The 16,571-nt window shown below is 44.4% G+C and overlaps 2 protein-coding genes and 1 pseudogene across 2 annotated transcripts; 2 read left to right on the forward strand and 1 right to left on the reverse strand.

Moving 5' to 3' along the window:
• The window catches only part of LOC149356919 (uncharacterized), a 38,231-nt pseudogene extending 31,914 nt beyond the window's left edge, over positions 1–6,317 (reverse strand).
• Positions 6,318–6,323: 6 nt separating this feature from the next.
• Positions 6,324–14,583, forward strand: LOC149356920 (BEN domain-containing protein 5-like). The gene is made up of 4 exons (XM_089576464.1): positions 6,324–6,788; positions 8,067–8,161; positions 12,935–13,166; positions 14,400–14,583. Exons 1-4 carry the CDS (start codon positions 6,596–6,598, stop codon positions 14,507–14,509), a joined length of 630 nt encoding a protein of 209 aa, XP_089432590.1. The 5' UTR covers positions 6,324–6,595; the 3' UTR covers positions 14,510–14,583.
• Positions 14,584–15,719: 1,136 nt separating this feature from the next.
• On the forward strand, positions 15,720–16,362 carry LOC149356921 (uncharacterized). Its single transcript, XM_089577860.1, has 2 exons — positions 15,720–15,879; positions 16,208–16,362. The coding sequence occupies exons 1-2, from the start codon at positions 15,720–15,722 to the stop codon at positions 16,336–16,338; spliced, it is 291 nt and encodes a 96-aa protein (XP_089433986.1). The 3' UTR covers positions 16,339–16,362.
• The last annotated feature ends 209 nt before the right edge of the window (positions 16,363–16,571 follow it).

Genomic DNA, 16,571 nt, shown 5'->3' on the forward strand with positions numbered 1-16,571 from the left:
GGCTTGACTGTGACGAATAAAAGAGTGTTTCTGCATACTGCGCTTGCGTGGTCCCGTGTCATGCGTCTGGTCTGAACCAGACACCACACTACTATATCAAACTTTATGTGAGACATGTGCGAGTGGTACATGCTGAGTGGTCCATGCTTTATTTATAGCTGCCATTTACATAATATCATTCCACCTCTATTCTATCATTCTCTATCATTCTAACACAGTTACTGTACATTTGAAGTCATGCTGCCAAACATGTTTCACAACTTCCCTTTCTCATATGTACAATTCGCTGTGAATGCTTACATGCGTGCAATTTGCAGTTCAATGCATTTTTGTAACATTATAAATGCAATACAATTTTACAGCCAATAAAATGTATAAACTTACCAGCATGATGCAGCTGTTCATCAGTCAACTCTTCCAAAAGAAGTGTGAAGACTGCTTCCACAAGCAGCATAAAATGATTTAAATGCCGCTGGGGAAGAATGCCTAAACAACATGGCACAGCATAAAACAGCAGCCAGTGCCACCACTCGCTTGCCTTCCAATGGCAGCGTTCTTTAATCGAACGTGGCAGCCTTGTGAAGCAGTGTGCGGGCTTGATGGCAAGCAACCTGTTGTCAAGCTGCTCCAATGTTGTCGGGCGCCCTGAAGCAATAAGAAAGAGATGTGCAATTTAAATGCAAGTAATTGAATGAGCCAGCCAAACAACACCGCTTGCAAACCATTAAACAGCAGCATATTCCAAACTGAGCCTGTGGCTTTTTGAATGCAATGTTGTTGCTGTGTGCCATAAGAATGAAGATAGCACGAAGCTGAAGCATTCATGTTGGGAACAAATCATAAAGGTATGCCTACCCTAATGACCTTGCTTCCTGATAACAACGGGTATTTAGTTCAGGAATCCTAAGTGCAGATGTAGTGCAGTTAATGCTTGACCATCAGACATAACTAGTTGAGCCCACTTATAATGATTACAGTTATAACGAGCGCTTGCCTATCAGAGGCCAGTGCTACCATTAAAACATGTATGATGGCAGTGTCATTTCGTCCAAGATAAAACAAACAACCATGGCTGCCCCACTCACAGTGAACAAGGAGGTGCTGTAAACTAGCGACACTTGTCAAACTCATGCTTGCCGCAACAAAAGAGCTGCAAGACATCTGTGACACCCCCTACCGCATACCTCGAAAGTGGCAACCCAAAAAATTAGAAAAAGCCGCGTTCAGAGTACGTAACCACCAACCAAGCACGCTCTTACGGGGGGTTCAATGTCAATCAGAATGTGTGTATTCCAGCTAGGCAAAAGAAGGAAAGAGTGAAGCAACTGTGGAAGGAAAGGCATGAGAGGTGCAAGCCAGGGGCAGCACTAAATACAGATATAATGTATGCACGTTTGCTGAACTACTAATGACAGCAATTTGGAAAATTTGAATGCCAATCATGCCGTATGCCCTGCTGGCCCCATCAGTCACGTGAAAGGCACTGCCTGCCCAACTGGCTGGCTGCTTTCCGCACAGATACTGTGTATAGGCAGAGTGTGGACAGTAGAGTTCACAAGCTCTGCATGCACATGTGCTGTGCTAGCTTCAATGCTCCATCAATACCATGCATCAACGATGACAAGGAGGCCGAACTGCCACCATTGGTGCGTATCACACCCCTCAAAACTGAGAAGCTTGTATGCATGCAGTAACACGAATCAGTACAGTAATACCAACCTATGTAGAAGGGTTCTTGGCTGTTGCAAGAGTCAAGCCAGTTATCAGTGAAGCACCTGGTGACGCCAAGGAGCACGCAGTGCATGTACTCCACTGTCTGCCCAAAGACCACGTTGAAGTGCTTCAAGTGAGCAAGTGGCGATGGCCCTTCACTCCATTTACTGCTTCGTTGACTTCGAGGGCAATCTTCATTTCTCGAAGCATTCTCTTTGGTGTCCGCTCATCATTCACCGTGGCTTGCATGTATCGCTGTCCACCTGAAATAAACAGACTTTGATTTTATAACATCGCAGAAAATACAAGTGACTTGTGGGGTAAGCAGGGTTCAGCCCCGCAGCGGTGGCTCAGTGATTACGGCGCTCGGCTGCTGACATGAAAGACGCGGGTTCGATCCCGGCCGCGGTGGCTGAATTTCTTGAAGGCGAAATTCTAGAGGCCCGTGTGCTGTGCGATGTTAGTGCACGTTAAAGAACCCCAGGTGGTCGAAATTTCCGGAGCCCCCCACTACGGCGTCTCTCATAGCCTCAGTCGCTTTGGGACGTTAAACCCCAATAAACCAAACCAAATAATATAGCAAGAGAACATTTCCCACTGATACACTACTGTCACCAACAAACTAAGGCTACCACTAGTATATATTTTTTCCTGAAAATTTACGGGCCCAAACATACCGTAATTTTCAGCAGCACATCTTCGATACTAACAGCTTCCAAAACCTGACAGTTATACAAAAACAGCCTAAGAGTCTTCCCTTCTAAGGTGAACTCAAAAACACATGATTACAGTTCAGTCACAGCTCCGCACAGCATAACGACAGCAATGGCCATTTTATTTTGCCTGTGCAAGAAGCTGAAGAACAATGAAAACTGCCTGCACGAGCTCATCAGTTTGCATGTACCCGACATACGACGCATACTTGTTAACGTTAAAAGTACACGAGCATGTACAGTGCATTAGCTTTAGCACAAAATCAAAAGCTATGAGTAAAGACTAAGTAGGTCTTTCGCCATGTCTTCTCAATGTCTACATGTCTTCATGTTGGCTATGAAGAACTGCTGCAAAGGCAAAGGGGAGAACTTACCAAAGGCAAACCCTTTGACAAGCTTCGAGAACTCGAAGAAATGAATGAATGAAGTTTATGTGCAATATATTTGCCTTGTGAGGGCAGCAGAAGTATGAAAAGGCATTCAGTGGATTGGCTAATCTAGAAGAAAAGACTCGCATTCAGGGTAGGGTCCAAGGTGCAGGGCATAACATTAGCACAGAACTGCCCGTTATGCTGTAAACAAATTGTGCATAAACTCTATATCTTCAATTTCTTAAGATAAAATGCCCATTACACCTATAGCAAATTCTATACTTTATATGTGCACTCCTGATGCGAAAGTTCTGCTGCCAGAATATATGCAATCTTCTTGCAAGGCAAGGGAAAGAATTGCTTAAAGACTTTATTTAACAACATACTCGTATAACAACAGGTGACCTAATAAATACATCGAACTTATCAGAGTACTTTACCTTCGCGGTGTTCTCCACAGGCGTAGCACCAGGGGCAGCCAAACATTCCGTTGAATTGCACCATGTTGCTAACGGCAGCCCGAGCAGGAGCATCTACGCAACAGCATACAGCATACACTGCTGATCTCATTGTCGTTGAAGCTTGTTCCCAGATAACACGACCCACTCTGTACACTTCATCGACAAATTTCGTCATGAACAGGGTCATATCAGGGTGCCTTCCAAACCAAAGGCCACCAACCAAACAGTTTTTCATCCTGAAACTGGGTGGCAGCTCGTTAACGAAAAACTGTATGGGCCACACTGATGATGAAGAGGATTTGAAGACGGGGCTTCCATCTGTGGTGACAGTTAGCGTCAGGTCCATCCAGTTCAGCTGATTACTCTGGCGTAGCTCCCTGCAAATGCTGCCACTTGTGATGTCTCTCAGGGTCGTTGTTGATCTTTCAGCATCTTCTTTCAAATTGACAAGGTTGCTGTAGAGATCAGCTTTTGTTCTTGCTATCAAAGTCTTCAGCTGCTCCTTTAAATCCATAATAACAAAAAAATTCCCCTTCGCCTTGAGTGATCTCACATCACTTGCCAGGACACAGGCAGAGCACTTCATTTTGGATGTCCCACTCACTGGCTTGAGCAGGTTGCCACAGACACTGCAATAGAAAAAATGCTTGGCGACCCGCTTTGCTCTTGAAGCCCATAGCTTCCTAAACAAGTGTTTTGATCGCGGGAGCACATTTCCTCTAAAGCCAAAAAGGCCCTCAATGAGAGCCAGCAGATCATCCAAAGCAACCCAAGTAAGCCCATGAGCAACAACAAAGGCCATAATCATTACAATTGCAGCTGCCTTGGTTGTCGTAGAGCCAGGTAACGTTGCTGAATCTAAATCAGCAAAGCCAGGTGCCAGGAGCTCATTTTCATCCAACAGTGAATCTAGGTTTTCGGCTTCCTCCTCAGATTCACTGCCACTTGTGTCGTCGTCCTCCATGTGTTCACTGTCACTTTCATGAGTTGGGATGTCCTCATCAGACCATTCAGCATAGTCACCTGAAAGTGTAGATCTGGAGCTCGATGGCGACGGATGACGCGGTTCATAAGTAGGTTCAACTGGTTCAACTGTGCGCTCAGTCCCGGGGATGCCCTCATTGGCCACTTCGGTTCTGTAGCCTGAAACAGGAGTATTCACACCGGACGACGGCTGCGCCAGTACACGATCGCATTCCTCTACGTGTTCAGTGCCACTTTCAAGGGTGCCCTCATAGATCCTTTCAGCACTGCGCCCGCCGGAAGGAGCAGGTGTCGAGAGAGATGGCCCTGTGTTCGCTGTCGAACTGCTGGCACTGGACGACGGCTGCGCCGGTACACGGCTGCATGTTCCCGTGTGTTCATCACTTACAAAGGGGCCGCCCTCGTTGACGCCTTCAACACAGTGCTCACCTGAAGGAGCAGATGTCGGAACTGACGACGTTTTGTCCGCGGTCGAACTACTGGCACGCGCGTTCTGAAGGATCGCCTCTTGACGCTGTCACCCCGGCAAGAACTCCTCGTTTTCGTTGCTTTTTCCAGTAATCCGTGGACTTCGGCACGACAAATGGTTCATCTTTGTCAAGATAGCGCTTACGTGTCCTTTTCGTGGGACGAAGACTCATTTTGCTGCTTGCTGGCTTAATAACAAACGCAGCAAGCGGTTATGGTTGCAGCAACGACGGTATGGCGCAACGACGGTAGCGACAAAGGAATGAAAATTCAGGGGGCACTTTGGGTCTCTAAAGTGCTGCAAGGTGAAAGCATTTCCTGGCCACTGTTTGTTTTTATTTACTTTTTTATGTTTCATATTTTGTTTACAATTTATTTGTTGCTCGTTTTCTTTTGTTTTTTATTTTTATTCGCTATCTCATTTTTTTTTTCATTTTTCTTTATTTTCTTATTTTTTATTTTTATTTCCCTTTTCCTGACTTTGCTCCTTTTATTTTATTTATGAAGCCCATGCATTCACTAGATGCGCCTTTATGCATGCTGGAACCTTGAGCCTTTTAAGCAGTGACGCCGGAAGGCGGACGAATCTGCCGACGCGTCTGTCGACACGGCTGCCGACGCGTCTGTCGACACTCCTGCCGACGCGTCTGCCGACACTTCTGCCGACACGGCTGCCGACGCGTTTGTCGACACTTCTGCCGACGCGTCTGCTAACGACAGTATGAGGCATTAAAGGCTTTCGCCTTAAAATGACGATAAACACCAATGTTTGTCTCTTTATAAAGGGTGGACATTACAGATCAGATAATATGATGATTATGATGCGTTGGCTAAAAACTAAGCAGTTCGTTCTCTCAGACGAGGTGGTTGAGGAGGATAAATGATAAACATTATTCGTCTGCCTGTGGATCCGCGTCGTGGTCCTTGCCTTGCAAGGCACCGATATTTGGTTTAAGTGATCCCTCACACCACTCCCAAGCTCTCGCTCGCAAAAAAAAATATTAAAGGCGCAGTTGACTAAGTAATGAAAGGTCATAATAGATGGTGTGCGGCTTATACATGAGCAGAAACTGTGATAGAGAACTATTAATAGTGGTTTTGCGAGAACGTCATGCATGCAAAACTTATATATTACTACCAACATTCCCGTTTGTCACAGCGCTATATTCGAGTCATATCCGCCGTGACTGTCATGTTCTTCGTGCAAGTATATGTGTGCACAATCGGGCGTGAGATATTGAAAGCAGGCACATTCCAATTATGTAGGTCGTCGCGACTTGTGTATGTCTGTCTCTCTTTCTCTCTCTTTCTCCCTGTGTGTGTTTGTGTGTACGCATGCGTTAATGTCATTGCGGCACATGCTGGTACGAATGCAATTTTTCTACCACTTTAATCTCAGCACAAAGCGTCAACAACACCTACACAGAATGAAGATCCAGACACGTTCGATTAAGTTATATTTAATTGTTTATCTGGTTTCCCTCCTTTTTTATTTTTTTGTTAGTCGGGAGGGTGCGTGCTATTCAGTTGATAAAACTGCGGCCTGAAATTAAGGCTCAGCTTACGGTTGCGTGGTAGACCATGACTGTTGACCCGTTGAGACTCATGAGCACTTGCACACTTGCACGTAATATAACACGAACTGTGCACATATACTGTTTCCTCTGGAATAATAGCAGGGAATTCTTTTTCTGTGAACAACACGACAAACCGCACAGTATGAACGAGTCTTCCTGTCTGAAGCAGACGACATAATGTCGCGGAAAGCATGAAAAACCAAACAAGCCGAAGCCATCCATAGCCTCAGACAGTTCTGTAGACATCGTGGTTTGCTCGGTCGGCGTGCGTCGTATTTTGGAGCTTTTGACTGTGCACATTTGTAAAAATGGAAAAGCCACAGTTTGCCTATGTGGTTTACGAAGATGGAGGTAAAGCTGTAGTTAGTGTTTCGTGCATAAAAAACTACAGCCCACAGTCCGTCAAGGAATTGGCGAAAAATAAGCAGGTTTATTGGTGCGCCAATAAAACAACCAAATACGACGAGGGCTACTACGTTGGGCACATCGAAGAACTGGCCGGTAAGTTTTATGTCTGGAGTTGTATGCGTTTGGCGCATAATTTTAATGCGCAGTGCTTTTTTTTGTTAACCCATGGCGATGAAGAGCTATTTGCAACAGGCCGCTGCATGTGCTCCAAGTGGGCTGCGCTGATGAGCATGGGCCATCACCCCGCTTTAAACGTTCCTGTCAGAAAAGCCCCGTCGTGCTTGCCCACTATTCAAGTTGCCCAAGTTGCGATTGATTACATGCCGAAATCCCAGCACCTCGAGGGCCCACTGCCCTTCTTTGTTTTCCTTTCTTTTTGTTTTTCTTTGTGATGTTGCATGCATGCATATCTTGTAGTGCTCCTATACAGGGCGTTGCACGTAACATAGATATGTGAAAAAGATATTAGAAGTGCATCAGCACCTCTGTCTGTAAGAGGGTGCCCCTCCATCTGATAGGTAGCCCATTGTAAGCCGAGTCGTCACTTGAAAGTCAAGAAAGGGAAAGCGGTGAAGTGACATTGTTATTGTTCAATGCAGCCTCTGTATATTTTTTTGTTTAGCATTGGGAGCTCATTGAAGTGAGCGTTGGATGTTCCTTCTATTTATTTGTTACCCAGCGCGCTGGTCAGTAGGTAAAGTGCTACAGTAATGCGAGAGTGCAGTGGCGGGGTATTTTTAATTTTAAGGCGTATCCTTTTGATGCTGTAAAAAAAGTGGTGAAGGAAGTATGTTGCTACAAGAAACTGAATAGGCTGTTTGTGGCCTCCATTCGCATTTTTGTTTTCTGCTTGGTCTCAAACTGAATATTGAAATTACAAGTACTCAAAGCTGTGCAACGTAGTCGCAAACAATAACTCCTTTGTTTCACCCCTTTATGGTGTTGCACTTCTTTTAAAGCTTTGGCTGAAGTTATGTAAAACATTGCTTGTGTACTATCCGGGACAGAAATCTCCAGGACTTGTGTGAGCAGTTGATACCTATGTTAGCCAGTGTGATGGTGGAAGTTTGACTCACATACTTTAAAGTGTGGCAGTCAGATGACATGATTGTTTTTATACATACCACGTATGCATGCTTTTGAGGCATCCTAGAGACTTTCGACATCAATATTACATATGCATTTTTTATAAACAGTGATGAATGCAGTAGTGCACTTGTGTTTGTGCTTGGTGTGTGTATTCACCAGCCTTTATACCCTTGGTGTTCTAATGACATTCCTTATAGCAGCTCACTGCTTGCATGAACAGATTTTACTGCAATGTGCAACGTTGGGAAAATCCCTATGTGAAATACATCACCCTGGTTTCAGTGACAAAACAGGAACTGGCCCGAAGGCTGCAAAAGAGACGCATTCGGTGGCCCGACAGTGTCTTTGATGGACCAGTGTGCGGAACGTCTGAAAAGGTAAGTTTGTGGTGAGGCTAGTTTCAAATTTAAATAGTGAAATTGCGTAGTGGTTATAAGCAAGTGCATAAATGACAGCTTTCGGCTTGTGGTGCAATTATACAAGTGGGCATACATGACAAAGCTATTGTCACAAATGCGGGATAGTCAACATTCTGCAAACAAGTTAAGCAAGAACCTCATGGCATGTACCCCTGTCATTCATCAAATTTAACGTGATATCCAACTGATTACATCTAGCACAGCACAAGAACAGAGAAGGATAGTCCGTCGCGGTGGCTCAGTGTTTATGGTGCTCGGCTACTGACTCGAAGGACGCGGGTTCGATCCTGGCCGCGGCGGTCGAATTTCTTTGGAGGCAAAATTCTAGAGGCCCGTGTTCTGTACGATGTCAGTGCACGTTAAAGAACCCCAGGTTGTCGAAATTTCCGGAGCCCTTCACTACGGCGTCTCTCATTACCTGAGTTACTTTGGGACATCAAACCCTTACCATTTCCCAAACCCAAACCAAAACCATTTCTTTTTTATGATCCGGATCAGAGAGCTATGGAAAGAAAAAAGATAGTTGTAACGGTAGGAGACAAGAACAGAGTGGGTCAGGGAACAAATGAAGTTAAAGGCAACAAAGTCGAAATCGGGAAATGTGCATGCACAGGGCATGTAAATGCAAAGGAAAGATACGTAACCGATGGCTACTAAGCGAACTGACTGGATTCCGAGAGAAGGGAAGCATTGCAGGGGGCAGCAGAACGTTAGGTGGGTAGATAAAATTAAGTTGCTTGTACAAAATCGCCATAGCCAGCACAGGAGTAGATTAATTCGAGAGATATGGGAGAGGCCTTTGCCTTGCAGTGGGTGTAGTTGGCTGCTGCTGATGATGTTTATTATTTTCATTCCATTCCAGAATGGGGCACTGTCAGTGGACATGCCTCAAAGCCGCCTGGATGTAGACCCTGCCTTCGGCATAGATACCGTTCAGGTGTGAATTGAGTTTGTTTAGAGAATTTCTCATTGCGTTTATGATTTTACTGTTAACAGCTATTTCCCAGCTTGGAGGGATTGAGACACCAACTTTTGAGGCTATACAAAGCTTATTATGGGCTACCTCGTATGTAAGATCACCTGTGGCCAAGTTTGGATGTGAGCAGTGCTCAAAATATATTTTAATTCACCTCCAAAGAGTCCATAAATGCCCTTCACATAATCAGTCAGCTTGCTCCAGCTCGTCAAAATGCCTGACGGTGCCGCAGCAGTAGCAATCCTGTGGCCCTCTTCATTTTGTGTTGCACACTTGAGGAGTGATATGTGAGCCATTGTGCACCATGGCACAATACAATAAAATGGTTGTGTGCGTGGTTGACTTGTTGCAGAAACAGTTCATATTTAGAACTTAATTCACAACGATGAGAGAAGCCAACAGCCACAGAAACCAAGGGACACAGGGAATTTTTTATTTATTTATTTATTTATTTATTTATTTTGTGCTGTTGTTCGATATAGAATATTACTGAATATGTTATTGCTTAAAGCTAATTGATTAGAAAAGCAGAATAAAAAACAACCACATGCCGCCGGTGGGATCCGAACCCACGACCTCCGAATTACGCGTCCGGTGCTCTACCGCTGAGCTACAGCGACGGCTGTCAGATCTTCTGCTTTCGGGGGTATTTATGTTTACAAATAACCTAACCTCGAGAGTGTTCATCAGCGCCACCCACGTTCTTAAGCGGTGGACGTGGCACGTCCTGAATTACCTCTGATGTGACGTAGAACGCCATCGAACGGCGAGGGTGGAAGCTGTGTGAGAACCCTATTATGCTTCCTATGGCGTCAAGGCTGCCAGAACAGAGACCCTCGCAAAGCAATTAAGCAAACAAGGGATGGGGAATGAGGGGCTCGTTATAAATATGAGAGAAGCCAACAGCGACAGAAACCAAGGGACACAGGGAAGTTTTTATTTATTTATTTATTTTGATGACAATGAGTGGTACCATTACTATCTCGGCGCAGCCTTCCGGCTAGATGAATAGGAACAGCACGTGACTTTCTTTTTTGTTTTAGCTTTCTCACTTGATTAATGTAGCACCGATCCTGGCTAGCCTTAGCATGTCATGTTGAAATTAGCCGAGCGACATGCCTGCAGATGAGAAAGAGCATCCGATTGGCTGCCTCGATCCAAGATGCTCTCCGTAGATGGCACTGCAATGCACGTTTGCCTTGCTCCGCTGCTTTCTGTGTTAAGCGCACACTTATGCTCCTGATAGTACATCTGTATGACTGCAGTGACATTTAATCCATGTTATACTATTTTTCTTGCTGAAGGCACTGCAACCTGCAGAAATGGCATCCTGCAGTCCCACTACCAACCAGGTGTCCAATGTGTGCGTCACTCAGGTATGAATTGAGATTGCAGTTCGCCACTATATTTCGTAAAATTTCACGATTTTTACCTTATTCTTCAACTAAGCTCCACGTACGTGTGATTACCATTACATATAGACGGTGTTGCTTTTTCAGTTTACATAGGGATATTATGGTGTTTAAAAAGCTTTTAGGGTAGTGTTGTATTTTCATGTTTTTTAACGTTGCAGAACTCTCATTTGACACATTTTCTGAGTTATGGGTGTTATGTGTTGTTTGCGAACAGAGTTAATGGGGAACAAAAGGAAGCACACTAGAGTTGGCGAAGCCGCTTGCAATATCTGAGCACCTCTCTTCATTCGGGTCATGCATATCTGTACTGAAAGTTCAGTGATGTTTAGTGCTGTACAAAGTGCGTTCTCCATGCCATGCACCATTGTGTACAGTAAAACCTCGTTAATGGAGATGCAAAATAGAAAAATCTCCAATTAAATTCGAATGTTGACTTAAGTCCCCCGCCAAAAAATTGCCAAAAACAGTTTGCATTGTAATAAGTATATCGGATGAAAAATGCGCTGCGGTTTTGTGCATTTCAAGTGAGGAGTGTCTAACACTGTGGGCTGAAATGGCCATTAATCGGAGCGCGTTGTGGTTTAGTGTACAAGAATGTATTAAGCTTTTGGTTTATTTTAAAATTATTTGTTTAAAATGTATTTGCTTTGTCCCCCCACCCCCTTATGTAATGCCTCAACAGAGGACTTTAAAGGTAAAATAAATGATGAAGCCGCCGCGGTGGCTCAGCGGTTATGGTGCTCGGCTGCTGTCCCGAAAGACGCGGGTTCGATCCCGGCCGCGGCGGCTAGAATTTCTTTGGAGGAGAAATTTTAGAGGCCCGTGTACTGTGCGATGTCAGTGCACGTTAAAGAACCCCAGGTGGTCGAAATTTCCGGAGCCCTCCACTACCATCTTGACAGTGAAAGCGCTCAAAAAGACAAGGACGACAGAAAAGGAAAGATATACAAAGCGCTTTTAGAGCCCATTGTACTAGAAATATAATTGAATAATGGAATTGAGTGGGCGAGTTGGTTTTCCATCTTGACAGTGAAAGCGCTCAAAAAGACAAGGACGACAGAAAAGGAAAGGAAAGGTATGTCTTTCCTTTTCTGTCGTCCTTGTCTTTTTGAGCGCTTTCACTGTCAAGATGGAAAACCAACTCGCCCACTCAATTCCATTACCCTCCACTACGGCGTCTCTCATAGCCTTAGTCGCTTTGGGACGTTAAACCCCATAAACCAAACCAAACCAAACCAAAATAAATGATGATGATAAAACAGCCGCCGCGCTGGCTCAATAGTTATGGTGCTCAGCTGCTGACTCAAAAGACGCAGGATCGATATACCTGGGGTCGGCTTGTACATTGAAGAATGCAGTCTAGATAATTTTTTTAGCTTGGCAAACAAGGAAGCTCTTGCTTTGTAACATCACACTCAAGGTGCTTATGGAGTATTGATGTACGCAAGACAATGTTTTCTGTTTTGGGCCAAGAGTTTATTGATAGTAGTTGGATAATCATGCCTAGGTCAAGGACCGCACCAGTCTGCAATTAGTATCTCAATCCAAAAAAAGCGAATCCTGGTAAAGTATTCTTTTTACAAAGATTTTACAGTGCACTTGGAAAAAAAAAATGTTTGCCCTTCTAGTATTCTCCTGGAATGAGTGTAATGGCCATTGAATATTTTTTAGGTTGGTAATAGTGACACATGGTGAAATGTACCGATGTTTCATTCCTTTAATATCCTGTAGGGAATAAAAAATTGGTAGTTTTTATGCCTGTTTTAGGCACTGATGGTATACCTAGCTATCACATCTTTTTGCCAATTTCTCGAATTGCATGGTACATAATTACTTAGGCCTTGCATATTTTCCATGTTTTGAATTGCGTCCTTAAAGGGTAGCCTTGTGTTTTATGCTGCATTCTTTTTGCAGCTTTTTGTAAATGTATAGCAACTTGAGTGGTACCGAATTACTAAAACTTCAAGTATTATTTCGTGAGCATATATATGCTATAATTATCCCTCATGTGTCTGAGGTCTTGGTGTCTTAAAGTGTAAATGATATTTGGGAACTTAATGTTGCTAAGGAAGAACACTGCTAGGGGTACAAACGGCATTTACTTTTATGCGTGCTTCTGCTATTTGTGTTCTAATGTCTAGATGACATGGGAACACCCGCAGGGTGTACAAGGTGTACTACAGGGGTGCTTTCATAAAGTTTCAAACTGCAGCTTCATCATGCAGATGCAAAATGTCTGATTTGGAGGTATCATTTCTGTCATCTAATCTCTTGATTCAGGTGAAACATGTCGGCGTTGGGGAGTTACTGCACATAGCACTCTTTTCTTTGGCCATGCAGGTACTTATTGGGCCTGGTGTCCAGATCCCGTCTGACAAGTGGCAGCACCTCATGGACCAACCGAAGGATAGCCTCTTTGTGCGGGAAGGAGCGAAGGCAATTTGGGGCATCCAGAACCTGTACAACAGGAGCGTCACTGGAGCCCCTTGCCGCCGCTACCTGCATAAAGAGGGCGGCCCTGAGACCACCGAAAAGAAGGCACTGACACCAATGAAGCTTGAAGCTCTGAAAAGTGCGTGCTTTTCTGTCATAATTAAGCTTAGTTTTCTTGAATTAGACTTGCAGGTGGATGTGCAAACTGTGGGTATGGCAAAAGGGCTGAATTGTATTGTGCCCATATTGCATGACCTGAAATTGAGTAGTGCACTGTGATGTTTGTGCGCACTGCTCAGGCTGCTGCGTATGCCTAGGCAGCAAGGAAAAGGATGTTTTTTGGGTGGTGCTGCAGTTGTGACTTGCTGGCTGGTGCACTTTGTACTTAATAGCTGTCTTTCTATCATCCTGAGCTAATCGGCACTCATTACTCTAGCATGCTAGGTGCCAGCTGCACTTTGGGCTAACGTTTGGGTAGGTGCACTTTCACTGGGAGTTCCCAGTATATGAGGCTATTTTCTGTAACATTGTAGCATATATGTGCTGCTGTGGTTTGTGAGTTGTAAGCGCAGTAGCTTTGTATGCAAGGCAAACCTGGTTGGTGGATAAGCTTTATTGCTGACATGGCAAACATGAATCATAATGTGGTTTTGGGTTAGTGAAAAGTATCGGCAGCATGTTCAAATTGCTCAACTGAACTGCATGTAGCTCGTTTGGAGTATGCTCCAGTGATACGGCAACATGGTGTGTCAGAAGGCACAGCACCTGTGGTGTGCACAACACCACTCATATGTTTTCAACCAGGGGTCATGTGCTAGAGTGGTTGGCTCTCAGGTTCACTGACTAGGAGTGGCTACCTTGTAGCGATGTGTGCCAGTGATAGCTGTTTCACCAAGTCAACCACTTGAAAATGTGCCTCCAGATCTGTATAGCAGATTAGTTTTCACATGCTCTCCAGTGGGCACTACAGTGGACTCCCTTTAACAAAACTCGATGGGGACAAGGAAAACTGTTTCATTTATTGGCAGTTTCATTTAAGGGTTGTGACCCCCCCAAAAAAGCTGTGCAAGGTAGTTTGCTTTAGGTTGGTATGCCACCGCTTCACCAAATAGTCATTCATCATGGTTAGGCTGCACATGTGCTCTGAGCAACCCTCTTGCTGGAAGTACTGCTGGAGTAGTTCTACTGCCTGGCTTGCCTCATTAGTTGACACTAGGGAGGTTGATGGTTGGCTGACAGAGGTGCGCAATTAAATTAGCCTGAAAGCATTTTAGGTGTAAATTGTTCTTTCCAAGCATTGAACGTGCTTTTAGAGTTGGAGATATTGCCCCAAAACTACTTTTTGTCTCTCCTTTTATTTTATTTTTTTCAGGTGCTTTTGAACAACATCTTGGGAATCACCCAAGTGACATCCCTAGCACGAAGAGACGTGCCAGTGTGAACAGGCACCTGGCTGATATGCTGAAGGTATTGAAACGTTGAAAAAGTAAAGCTTTTTTTTCTCATCTTCACTTCATATTGGCTCCTGTGTTTCCTGCACATTCGTTTTCAAAACCAAAAGTGCGAGATTATGGTTTTGAAAATGCAACACATTTAAAAAACAAGCATTTCATAAGCAAATGACATTGACATTGTTCATAGTACAAGTCACAATGTGTGCTTATTGCAACAGTGTAATTATGCAATATGTTTTAATAATTGTGCACCAGTTGCTTTTCTTGATTAAATGCATTTCTCTATTATTTTTGCATGGAAAGCACAGAGAAGTGACTCTTGCTATGAGGGATGCCATATAGTGAAGGGCTCCAGAAATTTCGGCCACCTGGGGTTCTGTAACATTTTGATATATTGCATGATGGGTCTCCACAACTTTGCCTTCATCAAAACGCGACCACTGCAGCTGGGATCGAACCCGCATCCTTCAAGTAAGCTGGCGAGTGCCATAACTACTGCGGCACCATGGCGGCTTATTCCGTATCATTTCTGCATCATACGGTTCAGCAGAGAATTCCGTACAGTCCGTATAATACGAAGTCGTAAGGATTCCGTATCATATAAGGCTCTCCATATAATGCGGAAGTCCATATTATTTCCGTATGATATGGAATTCCGTATTCCAATAAGTCGTATATATGGAAATCCGTATTGTATGGAGTCCATATATGCGGTTTTTTCCAGTAGGGGACTGCAAACAGCTGCCATAGCCATGGTGACTAGTTAACCCGATTAAGACATTGTTAACCACCTTTCATCTGCCACTCCATACGATACCACTCCCTAGGTTGACCCACTACATCATGAGAGTTGGTCGATGCCATTGGTTGCAGGGGAACCCTTTGAGGGGAAATGGCACTTGTTGAGTTGTATGTGACTATAGTACGAGGAGAAATAACAGTGCACTTATATTGTATCATAGTGGCTGGCACATGTTCTCATCCAGCCCGTTTTAAACGTCGCATGTACTTTCCAAAAAACATCTAGAGCATCCACATCAGGCATTACACATAAGCATTTTAAACTTGTGCATCACATTATTCTTCCCAGTTTTTTTCCTTGCTACATTTTGCAGTCTTATAAAAAGTTAATCGAACTGTGTGTAATATCTTGCTCGTTTTTTTTCATGGTTGATGTTCCCTTTCAGGTGTTCCTGGGGGAAGGTGTGTGGCTTCCAGTCACCACATACGAGCGGTTGATGAGCCGCCCTAAAGACAGCGTGTTTGTGCGGGAGGCGGCGGTGGCAATTTTCTCCTCGGCAGGCCTCATCGGCCGAAGTGTCACTGGCGCCTCCTCCAACCGAACCAAAGCTGATCCGAAGCCTCCATTGGATTCAATGAAGCTTAACGCCCTCAGCGGTATGTGTGCAATAGCCTGTCACTTATATCCAAGAACTGCTGAATAAGAAGCCATATGCTTTCACCTTTTGCATGTCTTGTTCCAGAGCTGTACTCATCGAAAGTTTGAGTGTGTTCATAGTACATGCTGCGTAATTCGAACAAAGGGGAAAAAAGAATATTTGGCTCAGCACAGAAAATATGTAGTGCTACAGGTAGCTTTCAGTATGCGCTGAGCTTATTCATGCATGCATGATCATTTTCGTTTTTGCATTTGTGATCTCATTCGCTGCGAACACCCAGATTTTAGTGATGTTAGCTGCTTTCTTATGCACGTGCTCTTTTGCAGCCTTCTTCAAGCACTACCTGGAGAAGCGCTGCAGTGGCCAGGACGTGGTGGAGCGGCACCGCAGCCTGGGAAGGACGCTCGCCATGAAAATTGCAGACGTGACGAAGAGTCAACTGCTAAAGAAGATGTGAACTTGGCAAGTCCAAGAGATGTACCGTATTGTGCGTTTTTATCGTAAAGATTTTCAAAATTTTTCTTACCTCAACCGCTGGCTCGTTTGCGGTGAAACTGCACACAGAGCTTGCGTATTATGGTAACTTTTGTATCGTAGCAAGTTTTACAACGGTACTTACTTAGTTGAGCCGTGCATGATGCAAAAGTGTAATCGTCTGCGTCGAGATCGGCGTACCGAAACCCAAAACAC

The sequence above is a fragment of the Amblyomma mixtum genome, chromosome 3, assembly GCF_055824585.1.
Source record: "Amblyomma mixtum isolate Tamu chromosome 3, ASM5582458v1, whole genome shotgun sequence".
NCBI classification, from domain to species: Eukaryota; Metazoa; Arthropoda; class Arachnida; order Ixodida; family Ixodidae; genus Amblyomma; species Amblyomma mixtum.